This window comes from Phocoena phocoena, chromosome 12, assembly GCF_963924675.1.
Source record: "Phocoena phocoena chromosome 12, mPhoPho1.1, whole genome shotgun sequence".
Taxonomy (NCBI): Eukaryota; Metazoa; Chordata; class Mammalia; order Artiodactyla; family Phocoenidae; genus Phocoena; species Phocoena phocoena.
Window position 1 is genome coordinate 2,437,035 of NC_089230.1, and position 25,399 is coordinate 2,462,433.

Consider the following 25,399-nt stretch of genomic DNA (forward strand, 5'->3'; position numbering starts at 1 on the left):
TTCAGGAGGTGGTGGCCAGCACATGGAGGAGGGAAGACCAGCCACCGAGAGCACCGCTCTCCCGACCCAGCAGGACTCACTGTCTCCACTTATTCCAGACGCTTCACTGAGCACTTAGCTCCCTCACCATCTGACCCATGGACAGCTTTCAGGGGGCAGCCCTTCCTTCCTGGGTTCTGGGTTTGCACCACTCTGTAACGTAAGTGGGAGATGCTCCTGCCTGTCTTGGAGCCGGGAAGCTCACTGATCATCCTGGGTGTGTTACCGACCAGGGTTCTTGGCCTCTTTAGCTGATAAGAGAAATTGATAAGAAGCCAGACAAGAAATCCAGGCGAGGCTCTATTGGGGCCCCTGCTGTAGCAGGGCGGAGTGAGGACAAGTGACAGTTTCCCTTGCTCGCTTGCTCCAAGGTGTGGGGAGGGTCAAGCTGGTTCCTTATTTGGGGTGGGGGTGGGGGGGTCATTAGGTGGTCTGCCCACCCCTTAGGTGGTGGTGTGTGCAGGGGGCATGCGCAGTGCCCTGCTTCTGCTCCCAACACCCTGTTTTTGCTCCTGGCTCCTCAGAAGTGGCAGTTGGGTTTTTGGTGTTTTTGTATCTTTTTGTCCATAATTTTCCCCAGCTGCACGTGCACAGTTATTTTTAGTCCCTTATAGTTTCTTTGTATTTTGTTGCTGGAGGAGACGTGTGTCCAGCTGCAACAAAGGCGCCCAGGTCCCAGGTCCCAGCCTGTCTCTGGTGTGAACTGTGGTGTCCGGCAGGCGTGGCTGCCATCGTTGGTGTTTGTAAGGCCAACATTCTTGTTGCTGTGGAGGAATTGAAGCCCAGAGAAGGGAAGCCATCAACCCAGGTCACGAGATGAGTAAAATAATACAAAGCCGGGGCGTGGACTTGGGTCTTGGGCTTGGACTCTGTGGTCTTTTTAGCCCAAGCTCGTGTTCTTTCCGTAGTGGATTTAACACCTTCTCTTTATTCACGCTCAGGTCGTGAATCGTCTGCTGAGTCATCTGCTCAGGGGCTCACCCGCCGCCTTCCCCCACCTTCCCGATTCTGTATTTTATGTGGGGACTATTCTGCACCGCTCTGCTCACACCCTGATCTGACCCAAATGAATCTAGCTTTTTAGCTTTGTTTTGTTTTGTTTTGAATCCACTTGGAAGTTTTCCTCAAGGCTACACGGTGATGTACATCCCTGTCCTTGCGAAGAGTACTCGGGACACACTTGTACATTTCACCGGCTCACCTTGAGCTGCCGTCTGGGGTCCTACGTCTAAACGTACAGTTGCATCCTGGTTTCTTGGAACATTTAGATGAGATGGTAACCGTTAGATCACCACCAAGAATGTAAGCAAAAAGAAGTCTATAATTTACCCAATTACTAAGTTTTTAATTTTTGAAACTAATTTTTGGACAGATGGTTCATTAAAATGTAGTAGAAAACATCAAAAGTGTTACAGACACGTAATGAAATATATGTATAATGCTTCAATTTCATGTTTGAAGAGACGCCCTCCCCCCAAATAGGAGAGAGGCAGAAAGTTTTGTTTCTAAGCCAAAAAGGAGAGGGAAGATTTCATAAATATGTTCATATTAACAACGATGTGGATTTGTCCATCTATTTCAAATGTAATTACATGAATTATGCAAAGGTGGTCGTGGCAGACCTTTTCTGTCACTTTGGGATTTTAAGTATAGTCTTTAAATTTTTTTTAATTTTTGGTCACACTGCGTGGCACGCAGGATCTTAGTTCCTCGACCAGGGATCGAACCGGCACCCTCTGCCGTGGGAAAGCAGAGTCTTAACCACTGGGCCACCAGGGAAGTCCTTAGTCTTTAAATTTTGTGTAGACAAATCTGTTAAGTCTATTCCTTGGTGATTTATTCCATTTTTATGTTTAAAAAGTTATTCCCCAACCAAGTCACATAAATATTCACCTATATTTTCTTTTCGTTGTTACGATTTCATGTTTTATAATAATGACTTTAATTATCCCTAATTTTGTGTATTTGGGAAGTGAGATTTAAACTACTTGTTTTTTTTCCAAATGGTCAATTTCCCCACGACGGTCTCAGATAATCTGTCACTTGGTAATTGGTATTCAGTATTTCTTCTATCATATTTTAAGTCCCCGTATATTTTCTGCAGCTACTAACTGAACTGCTCTCACCCACGGTTTATGTGTATATTTTTGTCCCATTACCACTTTGTTTTAATTAATGTGCCTTGAGAGTGTATGTTATATCTGATATAGCAGGGGTTGTTCTTGTTATTGTTTTTTTGTTTAAACTCTTATTTATTTTCTTAAATGATAAACCACAATTGGATTTTTTACTGTAGTCACAATACAATTAAAATTAATTTTTGTAGACTATACACATGTACATTTTTCAGCTTTTCTAGTCAGGAACATGACATAAGACTTCATTTATTCATGTCAGTAAGTCAATCGGTTTAATGCTCCCATATCTACTTTCATGAAAGTCGGCCAGGACGGAAAGTGTGTCTGAGCTGTAGAAATCTTTCAGGACACTTCTAACATCACCCAGAGAAGCAAAGCTCGTGTCGCCTATTGTAAGACGAACCTCGCATTAAAAGCTATTTTATTGTAGCGTATAACAAGAAGCGTGAAAACGTTCATAGCCATGTACCTTGCAAGGCCACGTCTGGGGATTTTCTGAAGCACAACACAAAAGCTCTGTGCACAGAGGTGTTCACTGGGGCAGAAACAGTCCTCTGTGGGGAGCGATTCCACAAATTCAAGTATGTCAAAATAATGGGATGTTACACAGACATTTCCAGTGATTTTGAGGATGTAATAGCGCTGGAAGCATTTTTAATATGCTGTGTTTTGAAAGATGCCTGCAGGGTGGTGCGTCACTTGTAAGCGTTTCTTCCTTATGTTTCCTACTTCTTCCCCTTTCGCTCCCTCTCCACCAGCCAGACCGCCTCCCTGATTTTTCTCACACTTGCACGTGCCGAGGTCATGGCGCCCTCAAGCCTCTGCACCTGCCGGCTCTGCTGGGACGGTCCCCCCACCGCCAGACGGCGCATGACCGTGCCCTCGCCATCTCCAAGTCTTTCCACAGACTCTCTTCCTGTGCGGACCTCCTGGACTGTTCCACCTGGAATTTCCGCCCCTGCCTGGCTCCCCATCCACCTGCCAGTCGTCATGTGTCAGATACAGAGTGCTTAGCTATTGGTTTCTCGTCGCTCTCCTCCAGCTAAAATGTGACCTGGACAGGGAATTTTGTCTGTTTTGTTCGGGTCATATACCCAGGCCAGATGGAAAGGCACCTGGGCACATAAACAAGTGCTGTAAGCAAAGTTGAAGTGATAGAGGGCCTGGGACCATCGTGTTACTGATTTTCTCTTATTTTAGCTACATCAGCTTGTCAGTGAGGATGGAGAAAGCTGGCTTGGCTCCTGCTAGAAGCAGCTTTGCACACCCATCCGTATTCACTACTGAGGATCTAATAGATAATAAAAAAAACTGGGAGGAGGGACAGGGGCTGACCCGAAGGGGCTACAGCCGACCAGTTTCTTGAGGGCGGTCTCAGAACAGCCGGGAGGGCGCTGCTTCCCTGGGTGAGAGTTAGGTGGGAAGGGTGTCGCCATGTCAGCGGCGGAGGAGCATATGCCCTCCCCGCGCCCCTCCCCTCCCTCACTCTGGATTGGGCTGGAAAGGCTCCCAGGTTTCAAGCAGGTGTGAGGACCCTTACCTATGAGAGTGGCCCCTGCTCGGGACACTTCCTGCCCCCCAGGGTCTGATGACTTTGAGTCGGTCAGGGAGGGAGAAGGCAGATGCAGAGAGAGGCTCAGGGAGTGTGGCCTGCGTATCGCGCTGGCCAGACTCAAGCCGACATCTCAGCCTCCTGCCCTTCTCGGAGGAAGGCATGGTTGACAGCTGGGCATCGCCTCTCACACCCCCGTCCCCCAGGCTGGTCGACCAGACGACCAGTGACACACAGTCTAGACGTCCTAAAAAGCTATTCTCCCTCTCTTCTGGCTTTCCGAAAAGTTGTTTAGAAACTATTTCTTCAGAGACAGTAAAGATTTATATGGATGAGGGATCGGCATGTGACAATGCAGAGAAGATTCCGTAAGCTCCAATCAGAAAACATCTATTTTTACCGAAGGAAAAAAGTCTAGCTGAGCCTTCTCAGCTGACGGAAGTGCCACCTAAAAAGGCTGCGGTCATCAGCTGCGTGGAAGAAAGACATATTCAGAACACGAGACAAAGGCTGTTTCTAGAGAAAATCAAGCCAGATAACAAAAAAAGCTGGATGAGATAAACAAATCAGAAGGCTATTTGGCTTGTTTTAAAAAACCCAGACTTCAGTATTTTTATGTGAAAGGAATCCAGGATATGAAAACACGTAATGAAATCGCTGGCAGAAAGTGTGAATGTTCTGGTCCCACGGTTCGGGCTCCAGGTGGGTCCAGCAGGTCCCCAGAGAGGTGGGACATGGATTTGAATAAGCACTTTGATTTTAGCTACGCTGTGGATGCGACATGCTGGGGATCAAATATAAAAGCTGGAAAGAACAGCGCAAAGTAATCTTCTTACATTATCAAGGGTGTTCAAGCTTGCCCAGCTCCACACCTGATTTTGTCATTCAAAAGCCCAGAAGTCTGACAGCTGTGAGATCGCATCCAGGGCAAGGCTGACCCCCTGTCCATCGCAGGGAAAACCTAACGCGTGTTAGAAGACCCAGCCTGTAAACACAGTTGTGCAGAAACCGTTGCATTTCTTTTCTATAAATCGAATGAATTTTGAGATTAAATCCCAGACCCCTGGGGGACCTCCGGAAGTCTCCCCCTAGTTATACGATGGCTGTATAGCACCGGGGTCCTCTCTGGTCACCTACTGCCCCTTCTCCCTGTTCCCTCCAGGTCCAGCTGCTTCCCTAGGCATCTGTGTTCATCCACGGGGAACCTGTGTGGCTGCGAGCTTGGGGTGGTTGGGAGAGGAAGGGGTGTGCTGTGGGCAAACGGAGGCCCCTGAAGCCATGGATCCTTGACGCAAACTCCTGCTCAGGCCCAGAGGGCCTCCCTCACTGGCTGGATGTCCCAGCTCAACCCAGGAGCTCTATCTGCCATCACCTTGAAGGATCGGTTTCTTGGGGACTTCAGGGGGAAGACCCAGAACTAGCTTAACCGAAGACTTCTTATCCTTGCAAGAAATGCATCCTACTTAATTCCCTACATTAATTTGAGAATTCAAGGTTAGGTTGAACTGTTCTCAAGAAATACCTAGCAATACTAAAGGGACACTTCCATTAAAAAAAAACAATGTCCTGCTATGAAGATTCCTTTACCAGTGTTTTCATTAATGCACTCAGTATTCATCTTAAAGAATTTGCATTTAAAACTGGGGGAAAAAAATCATCACTCTTCTACCCCTATAACACTTTGGCAAAATCAATGATCAACGCATGCATCCTGGGAGATAGATCTTGCTGGGTCCCATCCATTGTTTTTATGTCCTACCCCTACCACTCCTAACAACCAACCCCTCAAATATCCCTTTATCCAGCAAAGACTTGTCCAAAGACAAAATGTAGACCCAGTGCTGTGCTTGTCTGCCAAGTGAGAGTCCTGCCCTCAGGGAGGGGCCCACAGCAGAGCCACAGCCCACGTGGTTTTGCTTGGAAGAGTGAAGAACCCGACAAAAGGGGTAGAGAGTGCTTGGTAGTTCTGGAACTTCATTTTTCCCAGGAAGTGCATGGGTTAGTTACATGCACAAACACACACACTGTTTTGCTGACACCTTAAAAAACTCCCCTTAGCAGCTAATCAGTTATCATTTATTAAGTGCTAACACATATTCAGCACTGCGTTGGGTGCTTTGGTGAATGCAGAATAACTTGTCCTCTAGCATTTATTGGCATCTTGGTTTACGTTAATAAACATAAACCCTGTTCCTGAAGGAGGGACAGAGCTACCCCAACCAGCCTGCAGGTGAGACTGAGGCTCTTGGGCCCACACACGGGACACCTCCAGTCTTGACCAGGGGAGGACTGTCACTGCACCATTTTCTCACAGACTCCCTGACATCCCAGCCTGAAAGGGCACCTCTCTGGTTCGGAGGAATTTTAATGCGCCCTTTGAGACCCGTCAGGGTGAGTGTGAGTACGGTGTTAGGTGTGTTGGTGGTGGTGGTCCTTTGGTCTTAGTAGCTTATTATCCTAAGGGTATCTTTCCATGCTTTTGCTTTGCAGAATTCTTTTCAGATCTCAAATGCTGATGCAGAAATGGCTATGGCCATTGTTTTTACTGGTCTAGTCATCCCTTAAGCTAAATGCTTCAAAGAAAATCTTTCTTCTTGTAAGACCTTGTGTCAAGGTTAGCTTGTTCGCTCTGTTCTTACATTTTCCTAACAAGATAAGCAAGCGTGAATCTTTAAAAAGAAAATCAGATGTAGACAAAGTTAAGAGCATGAAGAAAAACTAGTCCACACAAGCAGAAGAGCCAGAGCTGGGGCTTCCGGCACCTAGAATTTGGGTGTGTTCTTGCAGTTGGAGAAGTGCATCTCACATTGGAAATGCTCCTGCCCTTGGGTTCCTCTCTTGAGGAGCCTAATTCAGTTGTGGTTTCAAATGGCCCATCTCATTTCCATTTTCTCCAATAAAACAGAATTCTGTACCGCTGTAGTCATTATTCTGTAATTGTGACTATTACCGTGTACTTCAAATACTTTCACCAGGAGTAGACACTTGATTCCGTAGATTATTCGGAAGATTCCTGTGTTTCTAGTGGTTGTTTGTATTCTAAGAGAGTAACTCTCATGGTTCTAAGAATTTACCAAGTGCCATTCGTGCATCTGCTTAATTTTCTGATGTCAGTACAAATTATGACTGGTTCCAATTCCTTCCAAGGTCTAGTATAGAGTCTGGGGCAGAACGGTCTTCAAAGCTTTACTATTTATGGTCTTTAGTTATTTTTATTGTTTCTCGCCTTCTTGCATTCTTAACCTGATAACTGATGGTCATTTCTTTCTTAGTAAAGAGACTCAACTATTATTAAAACATAAGTAAAACTAAAAATAGAGCTATTATATGACCCAGCAATCCCACTCTTGGGCATATAAGCAGAGAAAACTGTAATTTGAAAATATATGTGCCCCCCAGTGTTCATCGCAGCACTATTTACAATAGCCGGGACATGGAAGCAACCTAAGTGTCCATCAACAGATGAACGGATAAAGAAGATGTGGCACATATATACAATGGAATATTACTCAGCCATAAAGAGGAATGAAATTGAGTTATTTGTAGTGAGGTGGATGGACCTAGAGATGGTCATACTGAGTGAAGTAAGTCAGACAGAGAAAGACAAATATATGATATTGCTTATATGTGGAATCTAAAAAAATGGGGTACAAATGAACTTATTTATATAACAGAAGTAGAGTCACAGATGTAGAAAATAAACTTATGGTCACCAGGGGATAAGAGTGGGGGTGGGGGGAAGATAAATTGGGAGATTGGGATTGACATATACACACTACTATATATAAAATAGATAACTAAGAAGAACCTGCTGTATAGCAGAGGGAACTCTGCTCAGTACTCTGTAATGACTGATATGGGAAAAGAATCTAAAAAAAAAGAGTGGATATATGTATTTGCATAACTGAGTCACTTTGCTGTCCGAATCATCGGTCTGGGCTGGTTACTGATAGTCTTCACTTCTCCTCAAGGCCAGACACTGTGTCTATGGTTTCCACAGACTTCACACTGTCTTTTTAAAGAGGTATTTATATATTTTATATATTCAGCTTATTAATATTTTTGTTTTCAAAAGGAACCTGAGTTGTTTCAACAGGGAGTGGTTTTTTAAAAAATCTAGAAATATATTTATTTTCCTTTAACATTCTTTTTTTTTTTTTTTTGTGGTACGCGGGCCTCTCACCGCTGTGGCCTCTCCCGTTGCGGAGCACAGGCTCCGGACGCACAGGCTCCGGACGCACAGGCTCAGCGGCTATGGCTCACGGGCCCAGCTGCTCCGCGGCATGTGGGATCTTCCCGGACCGGGGCACGAACCTACGCGGCAGGCGGACTCTCAACCACTGCGCCACCAGGGAAGCCCAGCATTCTTTCTTGAAGGCCATGGTTTCTCACGTGAATTCCAGCAGAAATGCCTGGCATTTGCAAGGCCAGCATCTTTCAGATGAGGACTGGCTTAGGGGAAACGGCAAAGGTCCCACATCTTTCATATGATGTTTTGTTCCTGTGGCGTTAGCTGATGTGCTGTATGGTTAGGCTATGAAAGTGGAAATAAATTTTGGAGCAAACATATGTGGCTCAAAGCTAAATTAAATAAATCCCTGAAAATTACTTAATTGACAATTACTGCAGCGTATGCCGAACTAGAAAGGAGGACAGGCCCGGCAAGTTAGTAAGACTCCCAACCGGGAGGCTGCACATCACCAGGTGGTATTTTTTTTTTTTTTAACATCTTTATTGGGGTATAATTGCTGTACAGTGGTGTGTTAGTTTCTGCTTTATAACAAAGTGAATCAGCTACACATATGTTCCCATATCTCTTCCCTCTTGCGTCTCCCTCCCTCCCACCCTCCCTATCCCACCCCTCCAGGCGGTCACAAAGCACCGAGCTGATATCCCTGTGCTATGCGGCTGCTTCCCACTAGCTATCTACCTTACGTTTGGTAGTGTATATATAGTATTTTTACAAGATGGTGCTAATTTCTGGGAAGCGTTACATGTGGGCGAAGGAGTGAGTTGAAGAGGTCAGTGTAGCTATTTCATCATTTTTACTGTCTTCTGTATTTGCCTGTGCATGTTCTTTCTTACGAATGACATTCATGCGGCTGGAGCCCAGGGCTGTGTTTCTACCCGGAGGTGAGGTGCCCTCATGGCACAGAAGACCTGGGGCCCAGCTGAGGCGACCAGAGCTCCCGCGGCTGGGGTCACACTGACTTTCCCCAGCAGAGATGAGGCGTTAGTTGGGAAGCCTGCAAACAAGGCTTCTTCTTTAGAATGTTCTCCTAGCATATAATTTACTTTTCATAATAAAGAGATGCTGTTTACTCTGTGCTCAGCCGTTTTTTCCTCCTCGTGCATAATTTCTTCTGGAAAGAAGCCGCGGTTCTGGTTCAGCGTCACGACTCTGTAGTGTTGGAAATGGGGCTTTGGATTCCAGTGAGCTTTTGTGTCTTTCTGGACCAAACTGCAGGATGTTAGTATATAAAGTGGCTTCTGGAAGCCTCTTTGGAGGCTTAGGCTTCTTTGAAGCTTAACAGTCGCCAACTGAAATGTTGTCCCCTGTGCCCTGGCTCGTCCCTGAAGAGGGAAGGCGTGAACCGGGGTCTCCGTGAACCAGTCTGACTGGACCTTTGGGTCCTCATCACTGTGGGACTCCTGATTCATTGTTATAGCCTCCCCTGGTCCCCTGGGGGGTGTTAGCTTGGCTGCCATAACAAAGGACCACCAACTGAGGGGCTTAAACAATAGAAATTTCTGTCTCTCAGGTGTGGAGGCTGAGTCTGAGATCCAGGTGCTGGCAGCCGGGCTCCCTCTGAAGGCCCCTGGGAGGGTCTGCCCCAGGCCGCTCTCCGGTTCTGCCAGCTCCCTGGCTGTGGCAGCAGAAGCAAGTCTTCACAAGGCCTCCCCCTGTGTCCACATTTCCCCCTTTTGTAAAGACATCGGTCGTAATGGATTAAGGTCCACCCTACGCCCGTATGATCTCATCTTTGCTAATTACAGCTACACAGACTCTATTTCCACATAAGGTCACATTCTCAGGTAGTGGGGTTAGGACTTCAGCTTGTGAATTTTGTGGCAGAGGGAGCTGGGGAAAATACAATTCAGCCTGTAACAATGGATACCATGCCTTTCTCTTTAAATGAAAATTAATTTCGTTTTGAGGTTTTTGGAGCAATTTGTGAAACCTGGAGAGTGAAATACCAAGGCTGGTGATCACTTCACTAGAAATGAGTAATTCTCTTCACTTTACCAAATCCTTTGGTCACAGCAACCTGCAAAATGCAACAGCCCTGGGTAAACCGTTGGGTCATTTAGCGCGGACGTCAAGCCCGTCTTATCATCTCAAGTACCGGGTAACTCGAAATCAGCCGGGGTCCCTTCCTGTAGGTCAGGAGACACATTTACACACACATTTCCTGCCGTGTTGTCTGTGAGAGAGACCCCAGCATGCAGACGAGAAGGTGAACTGCAGAGAAGTTGGGCCTTGGTGGCAGAAGTGGGGCCGCTATCAGATTTTCTGATTCCCACCTCTGTTCCGGGAAGAGTCCTTTGGCTGTGGAAATCCACAGGGCGAACGGGCTCTCTCCCTCCGCCGCCCCTCCATCTCCCTCCTGCCTGTCTTTCTCAGAAAAGAGACCCCTTTTAAGATTCAAGGCGTAGTGAGTACAGGAGGTGCTGGGAATTTTTCATTAGTTCAGGAGAGAGAGGATTTTTGTTGGGGGCTGGTTTCTGTGAGTTTGATGTCAATTTGCACATCTCGTTTCACAGTGACTGTGACCAGGGGCTCTTGAGACACTCCCACTGCTTTTAGTCTGCAGGCTTTGCTTCGTGAAAGACTCATTTCTGCAAGGATGCTTCAACTACTGTTTCTTCTTGGAAATTGATGCTTGTGTGTGGGGTTCTTGGAAATCAGCTTCTTTAGGTGTTGTTGAAAAAGTTGTTCAAGTTTTCTTGGGATTTCGGACTTAATTTCTTTGTCCTTTATTTGCACCTTTATCCTTTTAGTTATTTGGGTGTCATCATTATTTCCCTTCTGAGAAATAGTCCTCTCATTGTTCCCGTTTCCTAATTCGAGCTTTACAAATGGGTCTGATCTTTTACCGGACAGATACATCTTTTTGAAAGTTGTCTTTTTTACTTTATTTTATGTTTTGGTTTCCTAGGTAGTCTGTTCTTCTTTCCTCTCCATCCGGGTTGCTAGGTACCCTGTCTGGGCAGGTGGCACCCATGGAGGCAGACGTGGGAGGAGACTTCACTGAGGTAGTTGTTTGCTTTTGAGTAACAATCTTCGGTGTTTGAAAGGCAGCCGTGCAGAGTGCAGTGGGCACGGACACGTGATCCCAGGCTCCTGGGTACAGAATCCAGTCCCGCCCCTTTGATTGATCACTTCACTCCTCCAAGGAGCCTCTGCTTCACCTGCGAAACCGCTGAATAGACTTCAGTCTCTTTATTAGTGTCACATTTGCATAGTTTAAAAAGAGATGACATGCTAAACGATGCACTGTGTTTTCAGCGACTCCTAAGATATACCTTTATTATGAGCTCTTTTGTGTCTGCAGACAGCTCGTCTGATCTGTACGATTCCAGCCCATCAGCCCAGGGATGCAGGCGGCTGGTCCATCACAGGAGGTCCCATCCAGCGTTCCTTTCCCCCTTGCTCCTCCCCCAGACGCAAGGACCAGTGTTTCCCTTCAGTCTGCCCATCTCCGAATACTTGTGGAAAATTCCAGAAAGTGTAGGCTTTATGAATTCCCAGTAAGGAGCCCCATTTTACTTTTCTCCCCACTGCGCTTCAAGATCTCCCTGTGCTCAGTCCTTCAGATGGAAAAGTCTTGACATCTCGTCAGCACTACTTTTTACATCAGTGATTTCCTTCTCTCTATTACGCAAAACCATTTCAGTTTATCTGTTATTAATCTGTGACCTTTTACTTTATGCCCCAAATTACCTTACTTTGGTGAACACATTGGAACCCTTCGCTCTGATCTGTCAATCAGTGAATGCAACCTTTGAAAACAAACAATACTGGTATTATTTTTATTTTAATGGAATTAATTTTTCAGATCCTTACTGGTCCCATTTTATAGAAAGATAAAGTGACTTTTGTAAATCAACACTAAGAACAGAAACTTTACTGTTAATTCTGACTATATTTTTTCCTCTGAAACATGAAGTATCTGGGAATTGAGCGAGTTTGTTGTTCACTTTGATAGTGAATTGGATTTCTTAGGGATTTTATTTAAAAATAAAAACAGAGATTACTGATAAGTTTTGGAAGAAGTAAGCCATTTTCTTAGATATTTTTCCCAGAGATAAAGGAATTTTCCATAGAAATGACTACACTTCTTCCAGAAGCAGCATTAAATTGTATTAGACTTTAACACCATTTCCCAAAAGAGGGAATCAAAAACAGATTAGCCTCAGAAATGTGGGGAGATGAATGTATTTCCACGTGCACATGTCTTTTGTTCTAAGACAGAAACGGTGTGAGAAAATAGACAAAAGAGACCAAGAAAAAAAAAAAAAAAGAAATAAAGGAGGGAAATGTTCCCTAGAAAATTGCACTCCTGGTTTCCCTCCTGCAGAAAACTGGGGTCATAGATCCTCAGCTGAGCCAGCCGGGACTTCACTTCCGGTTCTGCCACTGGGGGAATGTGTGTCTTTGGGCAAGTTCCTCCCTCTGAGCCTCAGGGTTTTCTCACCTATGAAATGGGATGGTAAAATCCACATCAGATGGAAAATTAAATGAGAAACTGTGCGTGGTGCACGCGGCATCTTTCCTGGAACTTAGCAAACGGCTGATAGTACGTTGTTTGGATGAACGTTCCTCCCTGCCCAGTCCCTGTCCGGACTTCAACAGATCCCATCGTTTGGGAGTTTAAGCAGCCCACCCTCTTTTCATCCTGTCTCCCGAGAACAGCACAGCTGCTACATTGCCGAGGTGCTGCGGCCACACTTCTGCCCCAGGGCGGCTTTGGCTGGAGCAGGACAAGCCGAAGGCCTCAGGGAGAGGCAGCGGGGCGCCGGGACCCTGGGCTCACTCCCAGCCCTCCTGGGCCCTCCTTTCCTTTTCCCCGAGGGTGTTGTCCTAACGCTTGGGGGGCGGGCGGGGGGACCCTCTAGGGGAGAGGCTGCTGCTCCAGCTGCCCCGTCAGCGGCAATTCCACGATGCAGGGAGTTTCTGAAATATTGATGTAGGAAAAGCAGCTCCCCGGCACCTGGCCTCTTGCCTTGGCCCCTAGTGCTCCACGGGGCTCAGAGGAGTCCTTGGCAAAGGGAGGGGTGTGTGTGCGTGAGTGCACGCGCGTGTGCGCTGGGAGGGATCAGGGCAGAACCTGCTGCAGGCCCCCTCCTCTCCTCCCCTCTTCCCCAGCCCTCGGTTGCTATGAGGTTTCTATGGTAGCGGCATCCTCAGACCCAACTTTCACCCATCATTTAGAGCCAATTAAGGTAAAATAGTGGGGGGAGGGGGGAGGGAGTGGCAATGTAAGGGGGAGGGGGCGAAGCAGGGAATCCAATCCGAGGCTGCGAGGGGAGCGCTCACTCCGCCAAAGTCGCAGCACGGAGTCTGAAGCTGCAGCTCTGTCTCCTGCTTCCCCCGCCCAGCCCGAGCGAGCGGGACGCAGCCGCAGCCCCTGCCGCAGCCCCAGGGCCAGCGTGGGGCGGGGGAGGACGCGCCAGCCGAGCAGCCGTGTTGAAGCCCCACGGCCCCCTCCGCACACCAGGACCCCAGGGCCCCGCCGGCGCCCGCGGTCGTCCCGGCCTGACTTCACCCTCAGCAGCCCCCTTCCTGCCAGCAGCGCCGGCCTCCGCCGCGGGCTCTGACGTCCTGTCTGGCCATCTCTGTGCTGTTTGGGGCCTCTGGTTATCATCTTTCTCACTCTCAGTACTCGATCAGAGGGAAAGTTTTCAAAGATGCCGATTGCACAGTTGCTGGAGCTATGGAAAAAGATAGAGGTGGAGCCCATGGAAATAGAGGTGAGAAAAGAGTGTCCTTTTCCACAGTATCCTGAAAAACCCTGGCTCTGCGGCCGGCGGACCGTCTGTGTACCGTAATGAATTCATGTTTATTGAGTGGCTAGTACGTGAGCCAGTCTGGGATTTTTAACGAGCATAGATGTGTATGTGTGTACACACATATGAACAGTACATATCTGTGTGTACACGCACCCACACAAGGCGTCGTGTGTGGTGTAACAATATGAATGAAAATGAGTGAATTGAAGGAAAAAAAATGGTTGCTCTTTAGCCAAACTTCAGGGTGCTTCTAAGAGTCTGTGTTTGCCTTAAAGGAGCCACATGCTTCCAAACTAATCTGCCTCGGCGCGATTTCCTTCAACAAGTGGCTGTAAATGCTAAGACCTCCCCGGTTGCTGCAGTGCAGGATAAAACCAGAAGGGAGAACCAGCGACGAATTCTTGTTTAAGAAACAAGGCGTAAAGAGCATGCAGCCTGAATAGGGTGTATGTTTGAATAAAGGGGAGCGATTGAAGATGAAAAGATAGTGAAGTGAATGTGTCAGGGCTGGCTGGCCTGTGGGGAGCACCTCTGACACCGCTTAACCGTATTCTCCCCCAGGGACATGGAGCTCTCCTTGCATGGATTTTGATTTGTTAAATTTGAATCAGAAACAATCAGCGTATATTTTTCCTAGAAGAGAAAGTTCCCCGAAGTTATTAAACCTGTTAAATTGATATGCCTGTGCTGTGTTTACAGCAACTCAGATCGCATTTATAAATGGCAGATTTTAGTGACTGACTACCTCTGCAAAATCCAACCTTTAACTTTTGCCTTATCTCCTGTATGCGGCATTATAAGTTCAATTCTTACTATTTTAAATGTTACTTATTTTTATATATACGTACTATATACTGAGACATTCACAGAATTTTGAAGAGGAGGATTCTGTTTTAGAAGAGAAGTTAGTTAATATTTTATATTTAATACTTTTTCGGAAGGCCGACTAACTTATTCATGCTTGGAATGTATACTTTGGTCAAAGGAGGTCGTCTGGCATAGCACAGATATTAAGCCTAGTGTTTAGATGGAACAACACAGACGCTTTGCTGGTGAGGAGCACCTAAGTGGAAGGAGATGACAGCAGGCTCTCCGGGGCTGTTGATGCCTCTGCACACCATGTTATTCTTGGTGGCGGCGGCAGTGCCTGAGAAAGAGCCTCTCGCTTACAAAGGTTGCCAAGTCATGTTTATTTTTTTCTTTTGAGAAAGATTGGGTTTTTAAAAAGTTGAATTAGCGATGGACCAGAAGTCCCACTCTTATTTCCTGATGCTTTCCGAACCCCTCCTGGTTATCTGAACTTGCTGGTGGTGGTAGAGGCCCAGCTGTCAGCCCCTCAGCAGCCAGGCCCCGTGAAGGAAGCCCTTCTTTAGGGGGGAGGATTTGGCCCTGGGCTTAGAAAAAAGGACGGGGGCGAGGAATGAAGGAGGCTTGGAGAATGTCTCCTGGGACTCTGGACTCTACGTCGTGGCCGCTGACCCAAGCTCTGAGGAGTAGCGTGAGCTTAAAATACTTCCAAAATGATTGAGAGTGGACCGGCAATGAATATACTCACATCATTAAAAAATGATACCATGATCCTAGAAAGACCTTGCAAACTGGAAGGATCTGAAGCAGAGCTAGCTGAGAGACTGCACTGCCTTGCCACCCCATCGAGAGGGCAAATTTATAAGTTTTTGAGGTTGATGTGTATATGCAAAAGCAAATGATGAAAATGCCATAAATTAAATGGTCCTGAGGCAAAAGAAAATTTCTTCAGGCTTCCTGGGTAAATGTTTTTCGGGTAGTAGATCCTATGCAGCGTGTTAAGGTAGAGCATTTAATCCCTGCTTATTTGGAACCCAGAAGTGAGGGCTCTTTCCACAGAAAGATTAAGCCTCAACTATTAACCCTGAGATATTTCAGGTTCTCGGGAAAATATGAAATCTCTCTGTTTTGGAGCTCAGAGGCTGATTTTATTTTCCAGTTTTGCCCATGTTTTATGTTGTGTGATGTTAAAATAGCTCACATATCAGGAAATTGGGCAAAACCAGATGGAGTACATTTGGCCTCTGAACTCCAAGTTAGATGTCGTAAAATCCTTGCATAAAGAGCGTGCGTGCTTTTCATGAGAAAACCTGCTGTGTGATGTTAGTGCTTACGGTATTTGCTTTTACACGCATTTAACATGACCGATCATTGGTTTTCCAGGGGTAGCAATCAACGCTCTTGGATGCTAGGTTTTTCCTGCCTCTATGAGTTGCTTCCCCTCTGATTTCTTTTCTCATCTGCAGTGAGAGGGAACTGAACTAGGTTGGATTTGAGGGTCAGTGGACTGTATCCTTGTGTACTGTATCCTTACAAAAATCATTTCTGCTTCAGCACACAGACCAGGGGAAATTCATTTCATTGTCTAGGAAAAGCATTTATGGTTTGTGAATTGTTTTGAGGTATTTTGGAAGGCGTATTTTACCCACGAATGAGGCATGTTGAGGAGGAAACGTATGCTAATTAAAAACTGGGACCTCCATAAAATCCCGGAAGGAGCTGGCATCACAAAGAAGCATGCAGTGTTGTGTGAATGGTGTTTCAGCGAGTTAAACGCACGTCTCCAAAGCAGGACTTTTCAGTCACTGCCTTCAGCGGGGGCCCAGCACCCAGGGCGTGCTCTGGGGAGAGGTGAGGACACCGGCGGTGTCCTGAGGAAGGCAGTGCGGGAACCAGCCCACAGGGGTCGGCCGCCCGTTTTATTTGTTCCTTCCGAGGAGTGAGCACGATTTCTCCTTCGGGGATGTCATCACGCATTAGAGAAAGGAGAAGCTCCATTTTTAAACGGTGCAGATCAAACAGGACTCCCTGAAGTTCACAGTGCAGCTTGTACAGGGACGATTGTCTCACGGCTCCTGGGCTAGAAATGAAACTAGGAGAGGTGATGACAGCACCCAACTCCGAGTGTCCACTGCTTGCTCAGCAGAGCCAGTGCTAAGTGCTGTGAGGTCTTATTTCCCTGAATTCTGTCCGCGTCTCTAGGCGGTAGATATTCTTACGGTCCTGATATTGTATATGGGGAAAGTGAGGTGTGGGGTAAGCAATATCGCCTGAAGTCATTAAGTGGTAAGCAGAGCTCAGACCCAGACCCTCCTGTTCAAGCCTTACCTCGTGCAGAGACACAGCGCTTTATGTTTTTATGAGCCGGAGACTTGACTCTTTCTGATTGAATTCGTTCTCTGAGCTTTGGCCTGAGATTCTGAAGTTGTTCCACGCAGACAGCTCCCCTGTAAGCTGTTTCTGTCCTGACAGCCCGAGTCTCTCAGGGTCATGTAAATCTGCACCCCGCCCTCACCTTGCTGGTCAGGGCTTTATATAAACTACCTGCTTCTCCTTGCAGTTGTGGTATAAGCCACACACATTTGACTGATCTGGTAATTTGTAATCATGGATAGAAACACTCGCTGCCTTATTTGCCTCCTGTTATATAAAGGAGCTGTCTCTGGCATGAAGCATCGTAGGGTGTCAGACAAGCTCTGGTGGAAAGGGACCCTGATGCCATTCCCATGTCCTGCTATCCTAATACTGAGTCTCTAGTTGGTCATTTGCATTCATCACCTGTGTGGTGCTATTTACAAGAATGTAGGCATGCTAACAGCATTTAATGTGTATCTTTTGTCATCAGGCCACCGCGGAGGATCTGAACCTCGACTCGGAGCCCACCGTAGCAGACGCTGTGGAAGAAGTAACTTTATATAGTTTATTATCTGGGGGAGGAAGGTGGGGTAGAGGGAGGAAATGGAAGATTGAAATCAATAGCCCCCAAGTGGTTATTTTAGTGAAATACGTGTATATATACATACGCACAAACACGCGTGCACACGGATAGGTTGCATGCATATTATAGTCAACAGTTTCCCTCAAGAGGGATACTTAGAACGTAGGAGGAAAAATTACCAACCAAGGTAAGATTCAGAGCCTTCTGGTGTGAACTTGTCAAAGGGGAAAAGGCACGTCACTGCCAATTAAGGCAAATGTGGAGAAGGCCAGTGGGGCATAGAGAAGTGATGAGTCGTTTTACCTGCCGGATGTCAGGTAATGTAGCCTCTTAGAATGTTTGGTGACATAGGGTCGGAGCCCCGGGCGGAGGTGCGCTCCCTTTGCCAGGAAGCAGCCCCTGCAGCGGTGGCGGAAGGAGAGGCGTGCGCCGGCGGAGGGCCGAGAGGGTCTGGAAAAGGAGTGATGGGCGTTGCTGGGAGGGGGGTGTCCTGCGGTGGACGTGGAAGGGAACAAAGCGCATTGGCATCGCTGACCGCCTGGTCCTCCACTTCCTGCCCGGGCGGCAGGGGCCCCATGGGCTCTCGCCGAGGGGAAGGTCCAGGCGGCATTGGCGTCGTGGGGGAAACGTGACCGACGAGCACTCTCAGAGGGCACTTAGGACATCCAAGAGCTACATCCAAAGTAGAATGACGCTGTAGTAAAGGAATCCTGTTTAAGCAGACGTATTTCCACCCCTTGTAAAGAAGTTCCCTCAGCAGCCTTGGAAAGTCGACAAGGCAGTTAAATGGAGGCCTCAGCTACCGAAGCTGCTCAGCCCCGTGCCACTTGGAACCATAACAGTTGTAAAGTTTTGCAACTCTGTGGCCTTTTAAAAATGGCTGGTGAGGGAGGTCTGCTGGGCTGGGAGGGGCAGATCCGTGGACACTGCGGGCTTTGCAAACGGTCTGCTGGGATGCTGAAAAAGCGTGTCACTTCCATCCAGATGCGTCCACACCGCACACGTTTTAAGCCCAGTGCCCCTGGATCTTATGATCACGTGACATATCATGTGGGTTAAATAAAGAAGAAAAGCAAGAAGCTGCCTCATCCTTAGCTCTGGCTGCTTTCCTTCTGTGCTTTCGTCACTGATCTGGGAGCGTGGAGCCTAGCTGTGCTCCTGGCTTTGCGGTCATCTTCCTGCGTTCACGAAGAGAACATTTGGGGGCTTCCCTGGTGGCGCAATGGTTGAGAGTCCGCCTGCCGACGCAGGGGACGTGGGTTCGTGCCCCGGTCCGGGAAGATCCCACATGCCGCGGAGCGGCTGGGCCCGTGAGCCATGGCCGCTGAGCCTGCGTGTCTGGAGCCTGTGCTCCGCAATGGGAGAGGCCACAACAGTGAGAGGCCCGTGTACCGCAAAAAAAACCAAAAACAAACAAAAAAACAAAAAAAAGAGAACTTTTGGCTGGTAGGTGTAGCCCTGCTTTTGCCAGTTCCAAAGAGGTCAAAGGGTAAATAGACAGGTGAGCCCCTGGCTTATTTGAAGAGATGGATATTCAACTGCATACCTGCCCAGGGGCAGGGGCAAGTACGGAAGGAATACCCACCCCTGCAGATGAGCGAGGCCCCAGGTCAGGGTCTCCGAGGATCCAAACCACGCTGCGCCTGCCACTGGGGTGTGTGGGGACTCTGATTTCCAGGGAATCTTCGGCGTATTTCTTGCGTACAGACTGCTGAGGTCCTTCAGCTGTCAGCTGCCAGAGGCAGGCTCCGCGGTGCTCACGGTGGTGATCAAACCGGCGACACAATTGCCTGTGTACCAGGACCCCCTCGACAGTCTGTTACTTCATGAACTACGGTGATTTCCTGAGACCTCCTGGTCTCAAGTCATCTGATCCCTCACACTTCTGATGGAAAGGTGGGTGTTAATTTACCGCAGGAAGGCAGTCATATCAGCGGACCCCCTTGAAGTTATTTATTTATTTTTTGGTGGTACGCGGGCCTCTCACTGCTGTGGCCTCTCCCGTTGCGGAGCACAGGCTCCGGACGCGCAGGCTCAGCAGCCATGGCTCACGGGCCCAGCCACTCCGCGGCATGTGGGATCCTCCCGGACCGGGGCACGAACCCGCATCCCCTGCATCGGCAGGCGGACTCTCAACCACTGCGCCACCAGGGAAGCCCCTTGAAGTTATTTTTGACAACAGAACACGAGATAGAGGCAGTGATTACAGTTTCGCCATGTCACCTAGTCCGGATGACAGAATACCAGTATGTCTTTGGCTCTTAATGAATGCAGAGTATCTTAGGAGTATTTTACAGGACACAGCGCTGATGTGGAGGTGCATTCATAGCGTTTGTGGGAACTGAAAGACATGGGGTGTCCAGCTGTTGGCGGCTGCTTCTGACAGATGATGCTGAAAACTCTGCTGCAGGTTTCAGCCCAGCAGCGGGTGAAGGTCACCTGGGGGTTCTGAGCAGTTGTCTAATTTTTATTGGGGCCAGATTTCCCCTGTGCGTCCCCCTTAGCCTTCAGAGTGGCGCTCTGCAAGCCATCTGTAACCAGAGGATTTGTGGCTCAGATCAATGAAATCAGATGGCAACTGAACTGGGCGTGAAAGGCTTCACACCTTTTGCCAGTCTGAAGGGTGTACGATGACTAAAAAGTCTCGTTTAGGAAAAAATATTCACCTCAGCCACAGTGCGTTCATTCATTCAGTCAGTCACGCATATTTGTTGGAGGCCCGTGGGTAAAGCCTCACGCTCGGTGTGGAAGTATGAGTAGATGAACGGGAGTGACTGTGATGCTTCCAGCCTCGTAGCACCTTTAACTGATACGGCTTCTTGCGTGTGGAGTGTTCTTCAGGTACACGTGTGTGTGTATATTAATACAGATATGTATAAAGTATAGGACACATTTGGGATAGTTTATGCATAAGTATCTCCACATGTGACTCTTGTCCACTCGTATCTCATGCCACAGCTCTGTCCAACCTCTGAAAAAAGAGCTCTGGTGAAGGTCAAGACTAAAGATGAAACTGAGACAGGAGTCGGTGTCAGAAGCTGCGTGTCCCTGCCACTTACTTTTCCTCACCTCTGCGGAGGGAAAGGCTTCCTCTCTCAGAGAGTCCGTGTCGTGTAGGGATTTGTGTCATAAATTCACAGGGGGGTGACTCAGCGTGATTTCACTTGACCTGTCAGAGGCCATCACCCTTTATACTCTGGAAAACAAAACAAAACAAAACAGAAAAGCCTCAGCAGATCCCATTAGGAGATATTCCCTCAACTGCTTGTTCGAGGGGTTCCTGGAAGGGGCCAGGCAGAGAGAACAAGTCGGAGGCACCTGCTCTGTGGGGTTTTGTGGTCCTATTTCCCTGCTCCTTTTGGCAGGTGGTGCGTAGCAAAGCCAGTGGAAATGCTGGGAAATTAGGACACCGGACAGAGTTAAAAGTTTAACGTGGAAGCACGTGCCTCGGTGGGCTGGGACACTGCGGTGCAGAGTGGGAGCCTCTGGAAGGTTAGTCCACGGGTGACCGCAGCCTCCCAACCCTGCTCACGAGAGCCCCGTGGTTGATCTTGAAGGTGGAGGAGGGGTGCTATGTGGAAAGGGAAGAGTGAGGCCGGGGGAGCGGCGGCCCGCGGCTCCGGGCCGTTTCCACGTTGCAGAGGTGGAGGTGCTGAGCCTCTTGGTGCCGGTCAGCAGCAGCTCCTGCATCCTTGCTCCATCCTTCAGCCTTCCGTCTCCAGGTATTTCAGACACATGGGGGATTTTTAGGTGAGTTTCTAATTTCACAGAACAACCTGTGGAAAACATTAGAACTTGTTGCATGTGTTTTCTCAAGTGCTTAGATTTCAGGAGTCTGTTTATTAATAAAGACCATTTTCTTCTCTGGTCAACCTTAGAGACCAGGTCCAGAGAAGCTGTTTCCAACATTAGCGTGGTTTCACTCTATTTCCTCGTGACTCCTGAGGTGTTTCCCTCTCCTCCTAAAATTCTGCCCTCGGTTTTCATAGCAGAAATTCTGGCATCTTGGAGGCAGAATGGAGCGGGGGTGGGGTGGCAGTCCTGTTGTCAGCCGTCGGTTGGCAGGAGAGCGCTGTTGTCACAGAGACCTGCCCCCGAGGGGTGTGGAAGAGGGAGGCAGATGCAGCTCTCAGGGCCGAGTGCCAGCTGCCCGGCCCCTACCCTCTTCTCGGGGTTCAGGGGATGAGTGGGCAGTTCCTCGGGCAGGTGTACCGTGACCCCCAAGCATCTGTCAGCTTGACCTCCTTCAGTGGCCAGCCGCCTGACTTCGCAGCAGCTGCAGCTCGGACGTCTGCAGTTCTCTGCTGGGGAAGAGGGGCGAGGGGCAGGACAGGGACAAGCTTTGGGGGGGCCCTTTAAGCTTGAAGGAGAGAATGACCCAAGAGTGTTTTCAAAGCCGTTTGGCCTAAGTCATGGGAACAGCAGGCTCTCGGCCGGGTCAGGACTGAGCCGCCTGCACCCAGGTCACCTGCAGATGCCAGCAGATGGCCTCTTACCTGTCCCGCCCTGGGAATCTAGACAGTTTTATTGTTCCTTAAAAAAAAAGACAGACGGGAGAAACAATCCAAACTGGATTGCATAGAAATGAGACAAGAAGAGTAATGGAACCTCAGAACGAGTAAAGCAATTACGAACAGTGCAGTTACAGCTTAAGAAGATGGTTGCGAGTTTGAAAAGAGATGGACAGATGATCTTCCCAGCCTGTTTGTTACCTGCCGGCAGGCTGCCTTCGCAGCATCCACCTGTTTCTGGGGGCTGGAGTCGGCAAAGGCATGTCGACCACGTCACTGTTTGCATTTGCGTTCCGTGTTGTTTTCTGCCCGGCAAAAGGCAGGAGTCCCCGTAAGCCTTACGGAAAGTCTAGAAAAGAGCAATGTCAACACAGTGCATTTTGGAGAAGGGCTAATGTGACTAAGTCACCGTTTAAATGCCCTGCACGGCTGTAACCGTAACATTGGCTTCACCAGACGTTAGCACTTACTGGGGCAGACACGAAGGAAAAGGCACGATTTGGGGCTGAAAGTTGGTGGAGCGTGTTTGATGTGTCAGTGGTGGTTATTGGCAAGAATCAACGTGAGCCAGGAAGCCTGGCTTTGTCATCGGGAGACATCGGCCTTTTCGGGTATCACATCATCCTTAAGTGTCCGCCGTAACCACTGTTGGAAGCCGGAAGCCGGCTTGCAGCTGTTTCCGGTTTCTGCGATCCTTGTCTTCCTGCTTCTGTAGCCAAGTCAGCAGGAGCACCTTTCAGAGTGCTTTCTCTCTGAGAATAAAAGGACTACTCCGTGCTCACAGGAACAGTCTCTAGAGCCCTGGGCACCCGTGTGGGACGCTGTCTGCTGCTGCCCCATCTTTGGGCGAGCAGAGCGAATTGTTCACATCTTATTGGGTACCAGCTGTCGCCCGTGTGAACAAGCCAGCGGCTTGCGTCTTCCTGACAGCCCTGGGGGGCAGGGCTTTCCCTGCCAGCACAGTGACTTCACGGGTGGTCTCGCCGGGAAAAGGTGCCCACCCTGTCATGGCCAAGAGTAACCTCCTGTGTTGAGATGGTTGCCAAATCATGAAGCAAAACCGCTAGTCAAAGCTGCCCTTTCCCTGCAATTTAATGCATAGCGGTGGCTTGGAGGAAGCCCTGGGATCGAGTTTGGGTGTCTTTTAGGGCCTCCTGTGTTTGAACCCCCATAGGAATGACCATGCACCTCTGCCTGCAGAGATGCTTTGTAAGAACCCTGCTTTTAATGTATCTGATTTATATCCTCTTCCATCTTCCCAGACTCGGGGACCTGGAAGGGAGGTCTGTTACTTTCCCTATTTTTCGGGTGGTGAAATTGAGGCGTCAAAAGTGATGTAATTTGCTAATTATAGCAGAGAACCAACGAAAAGGGGACTTCAAAGCAAAGCTTTTTCTACTGGCTTATTTTTTCTTCCTAAAATCACTGATTGCTCTCAAGATACCTGACGTTAGATGGTAGATTGTTGGCTAGTGGAATCAGGGCCTGGGGTCAAAGGCTATGCTCTGTCCTCTTCTCTGGGTTTAAAACAACATTACAGGTGCCTCGGGGACCCTGCCCCGTGTCCCCGGGGGCTTAGAAGCAGCCTTGCTGTAGCCCCATCTATTTCCAGTGGCCGCGTGGAGCCCACTGACCCTGCAGTGTCACTCTGGTTCTCTCCCCTTTTCTCTTTTCAAAATTCTCTCTCCTTCTTCCTTCAAATTGGGAAAATAGAAAACTTGATCTTTTTTTATGTGTATGGAAAACACAGGGGAGCTTGAGCTGGAGGTCCTGTTGAAAGATTACACACCCCACCGCTGCTTTTTTGGCGGGTGTCTTTGTCATGGGTGGGATACATTGTTGACTTACTAGAATCACAAAAGTTTCTTATACTTTATTAACATGAAATGGATCATTTGAATAATTATGGTAAGAGAGGAGATATATATATATATAGAGAGAGAGAGAGAGAGAAAGAGAGAGAGAGGGAGCGAGAGAGAGAGAGAGAGAGAGAGAGAGAGAGCGAGAGAGAGAGAGAGAGAGCGAGAGAGAGAGCGGATTTTCCTCCATAATAATGCTGTACATGTGTGGGTAAGATTCAAAGTATGAGACAGAAAATTGTGTAGTGTCTTATCCTTCAGCTACTTTGAAGTAAAACAGCCCCCTAAAACCCTTTTGCTCTTGTGACACAGATGCAGCTGGGAGCCGGGTGCGGAGACATGGACTTTGCAATTTATGTGAGTCATACAAATCTCTAGGGAATCTTTCAAACACTTCTTCCGAGATATGGCTCCAAAACAGCCCACACTGCCAAGTGCGCGTTGAGCAAGTGCCTGGCTCATGGCAGCAGACGCCTCCCCGACTGCTCCCTCCTCCGGGCACCTTTGGGGACACCAGCGGGGGGTCCCGGCTCCTCCATCCATAAGTCGGTTCTCACCTTCTGTCTCAGGTAGAATGAACGGAGCAACCGCGTGTAACATATACGGAGAAGACAAAAGAAGGATTCCAAGTCCCGATTTGATTTGAGGATCCAGACACATAAGTGCCTATTTTTAAAATAATAGGATAAACACAAGAGGGTGATTTGTAGCACCCTTCCTAGAACGATGGACGGTCTCAGGTGTATCCCGGGTGGGTGTGGCAGGTTGCCTTGGGCAACACAGCCCACGGCTATACCTCTGGCTCAAGCCAGTTCTCCCTCCCCCGCCCCTGTCCTCCCTCTGCCTCCCTCTTCTTAATTCTTTCGCAAATGTCTACTGAGTGATGGTGCCGAGCCTGGCACTGTGCCAGGCTCCTGCGACTCAGTGATTCAGATAAATGAGGCCAGCTAGAGTCTCCGCAGCACGCACCTTACATCTCAGTGTTCTTGCAAGTAAACAACTGACTAATAAGATCATTCCGTGTAGCAGTGAGGGCTATGGAGGGAGAAAGCAAGGAAACCGAGAGTGATTTGAGCTGGGGCCAGATTAGCAGAGCAGTGGTTAGGGAAGGCCTCATCCAGCAGGTGGAATTTAGGTTGGGACTTAAACGATGGAAGAGACCAACCCCCCAGACCTGGGGGAAGATGGTTCAAGGCAGAGGCAGCCGCAGGGCAGCTGGGGGGCGGGGTGGGGTGGGGTGGGGACGGGACGGGGACGGAGCAGCCCCTGCCTACAGCAGGCCCAGGCTCGCGGGAGCTGAGGGAAGAGAGGAAGGCCCTGTGAAGGGATGCGGAGACCCGGCAGGTCTTCGGATTTTATTCTGAGTTTTCTGGGAAGCCACTGGCAACTCCTAGGCAGGAAAATGGTGTGATGGCGTAGATTTTCTTAAAGCACAGTCCCTCTGGTTGTTGGGTGGGGAAGTAGGGAGTTCGTGGGGAAAGAGTGAAGGCAGGGAGACGGGTTAGGAGGCTGCCGCCGGGTCCCAGCGAGGGGCGGGGTGT

General features: G+C 48.6%; 1 protein-coding gene across 2 annotated transcripts in view; it reads left to right on the plus strand.

Annotated features, from left to right (window-relative positions):
* The first annotated feature begins 13,641 nt into the window (after positions 1-13,641).
* Positions 13,642-25,399, plus strand: part of RPS6KA2 (ribosomal protein S6 kinase A2) — a 338,356-nt gene continuing 326,598 nt past the window's right edge. For both annotated transcript variants that reach the window (XM_065888700.1, XM_065888701.1), the window contains exons 1-2: positions 13,642-13,704; positions 17,396-17,455. In XM_065888700.1, the coding sequence (XP_065744772.1) occupies positions 13,642-13,704; positions 17,396-17,455 (123 nt within the window). The remainder of the gene's footprint in view (positions 13,705-17,395; positions 17,456-25,399) is intronic.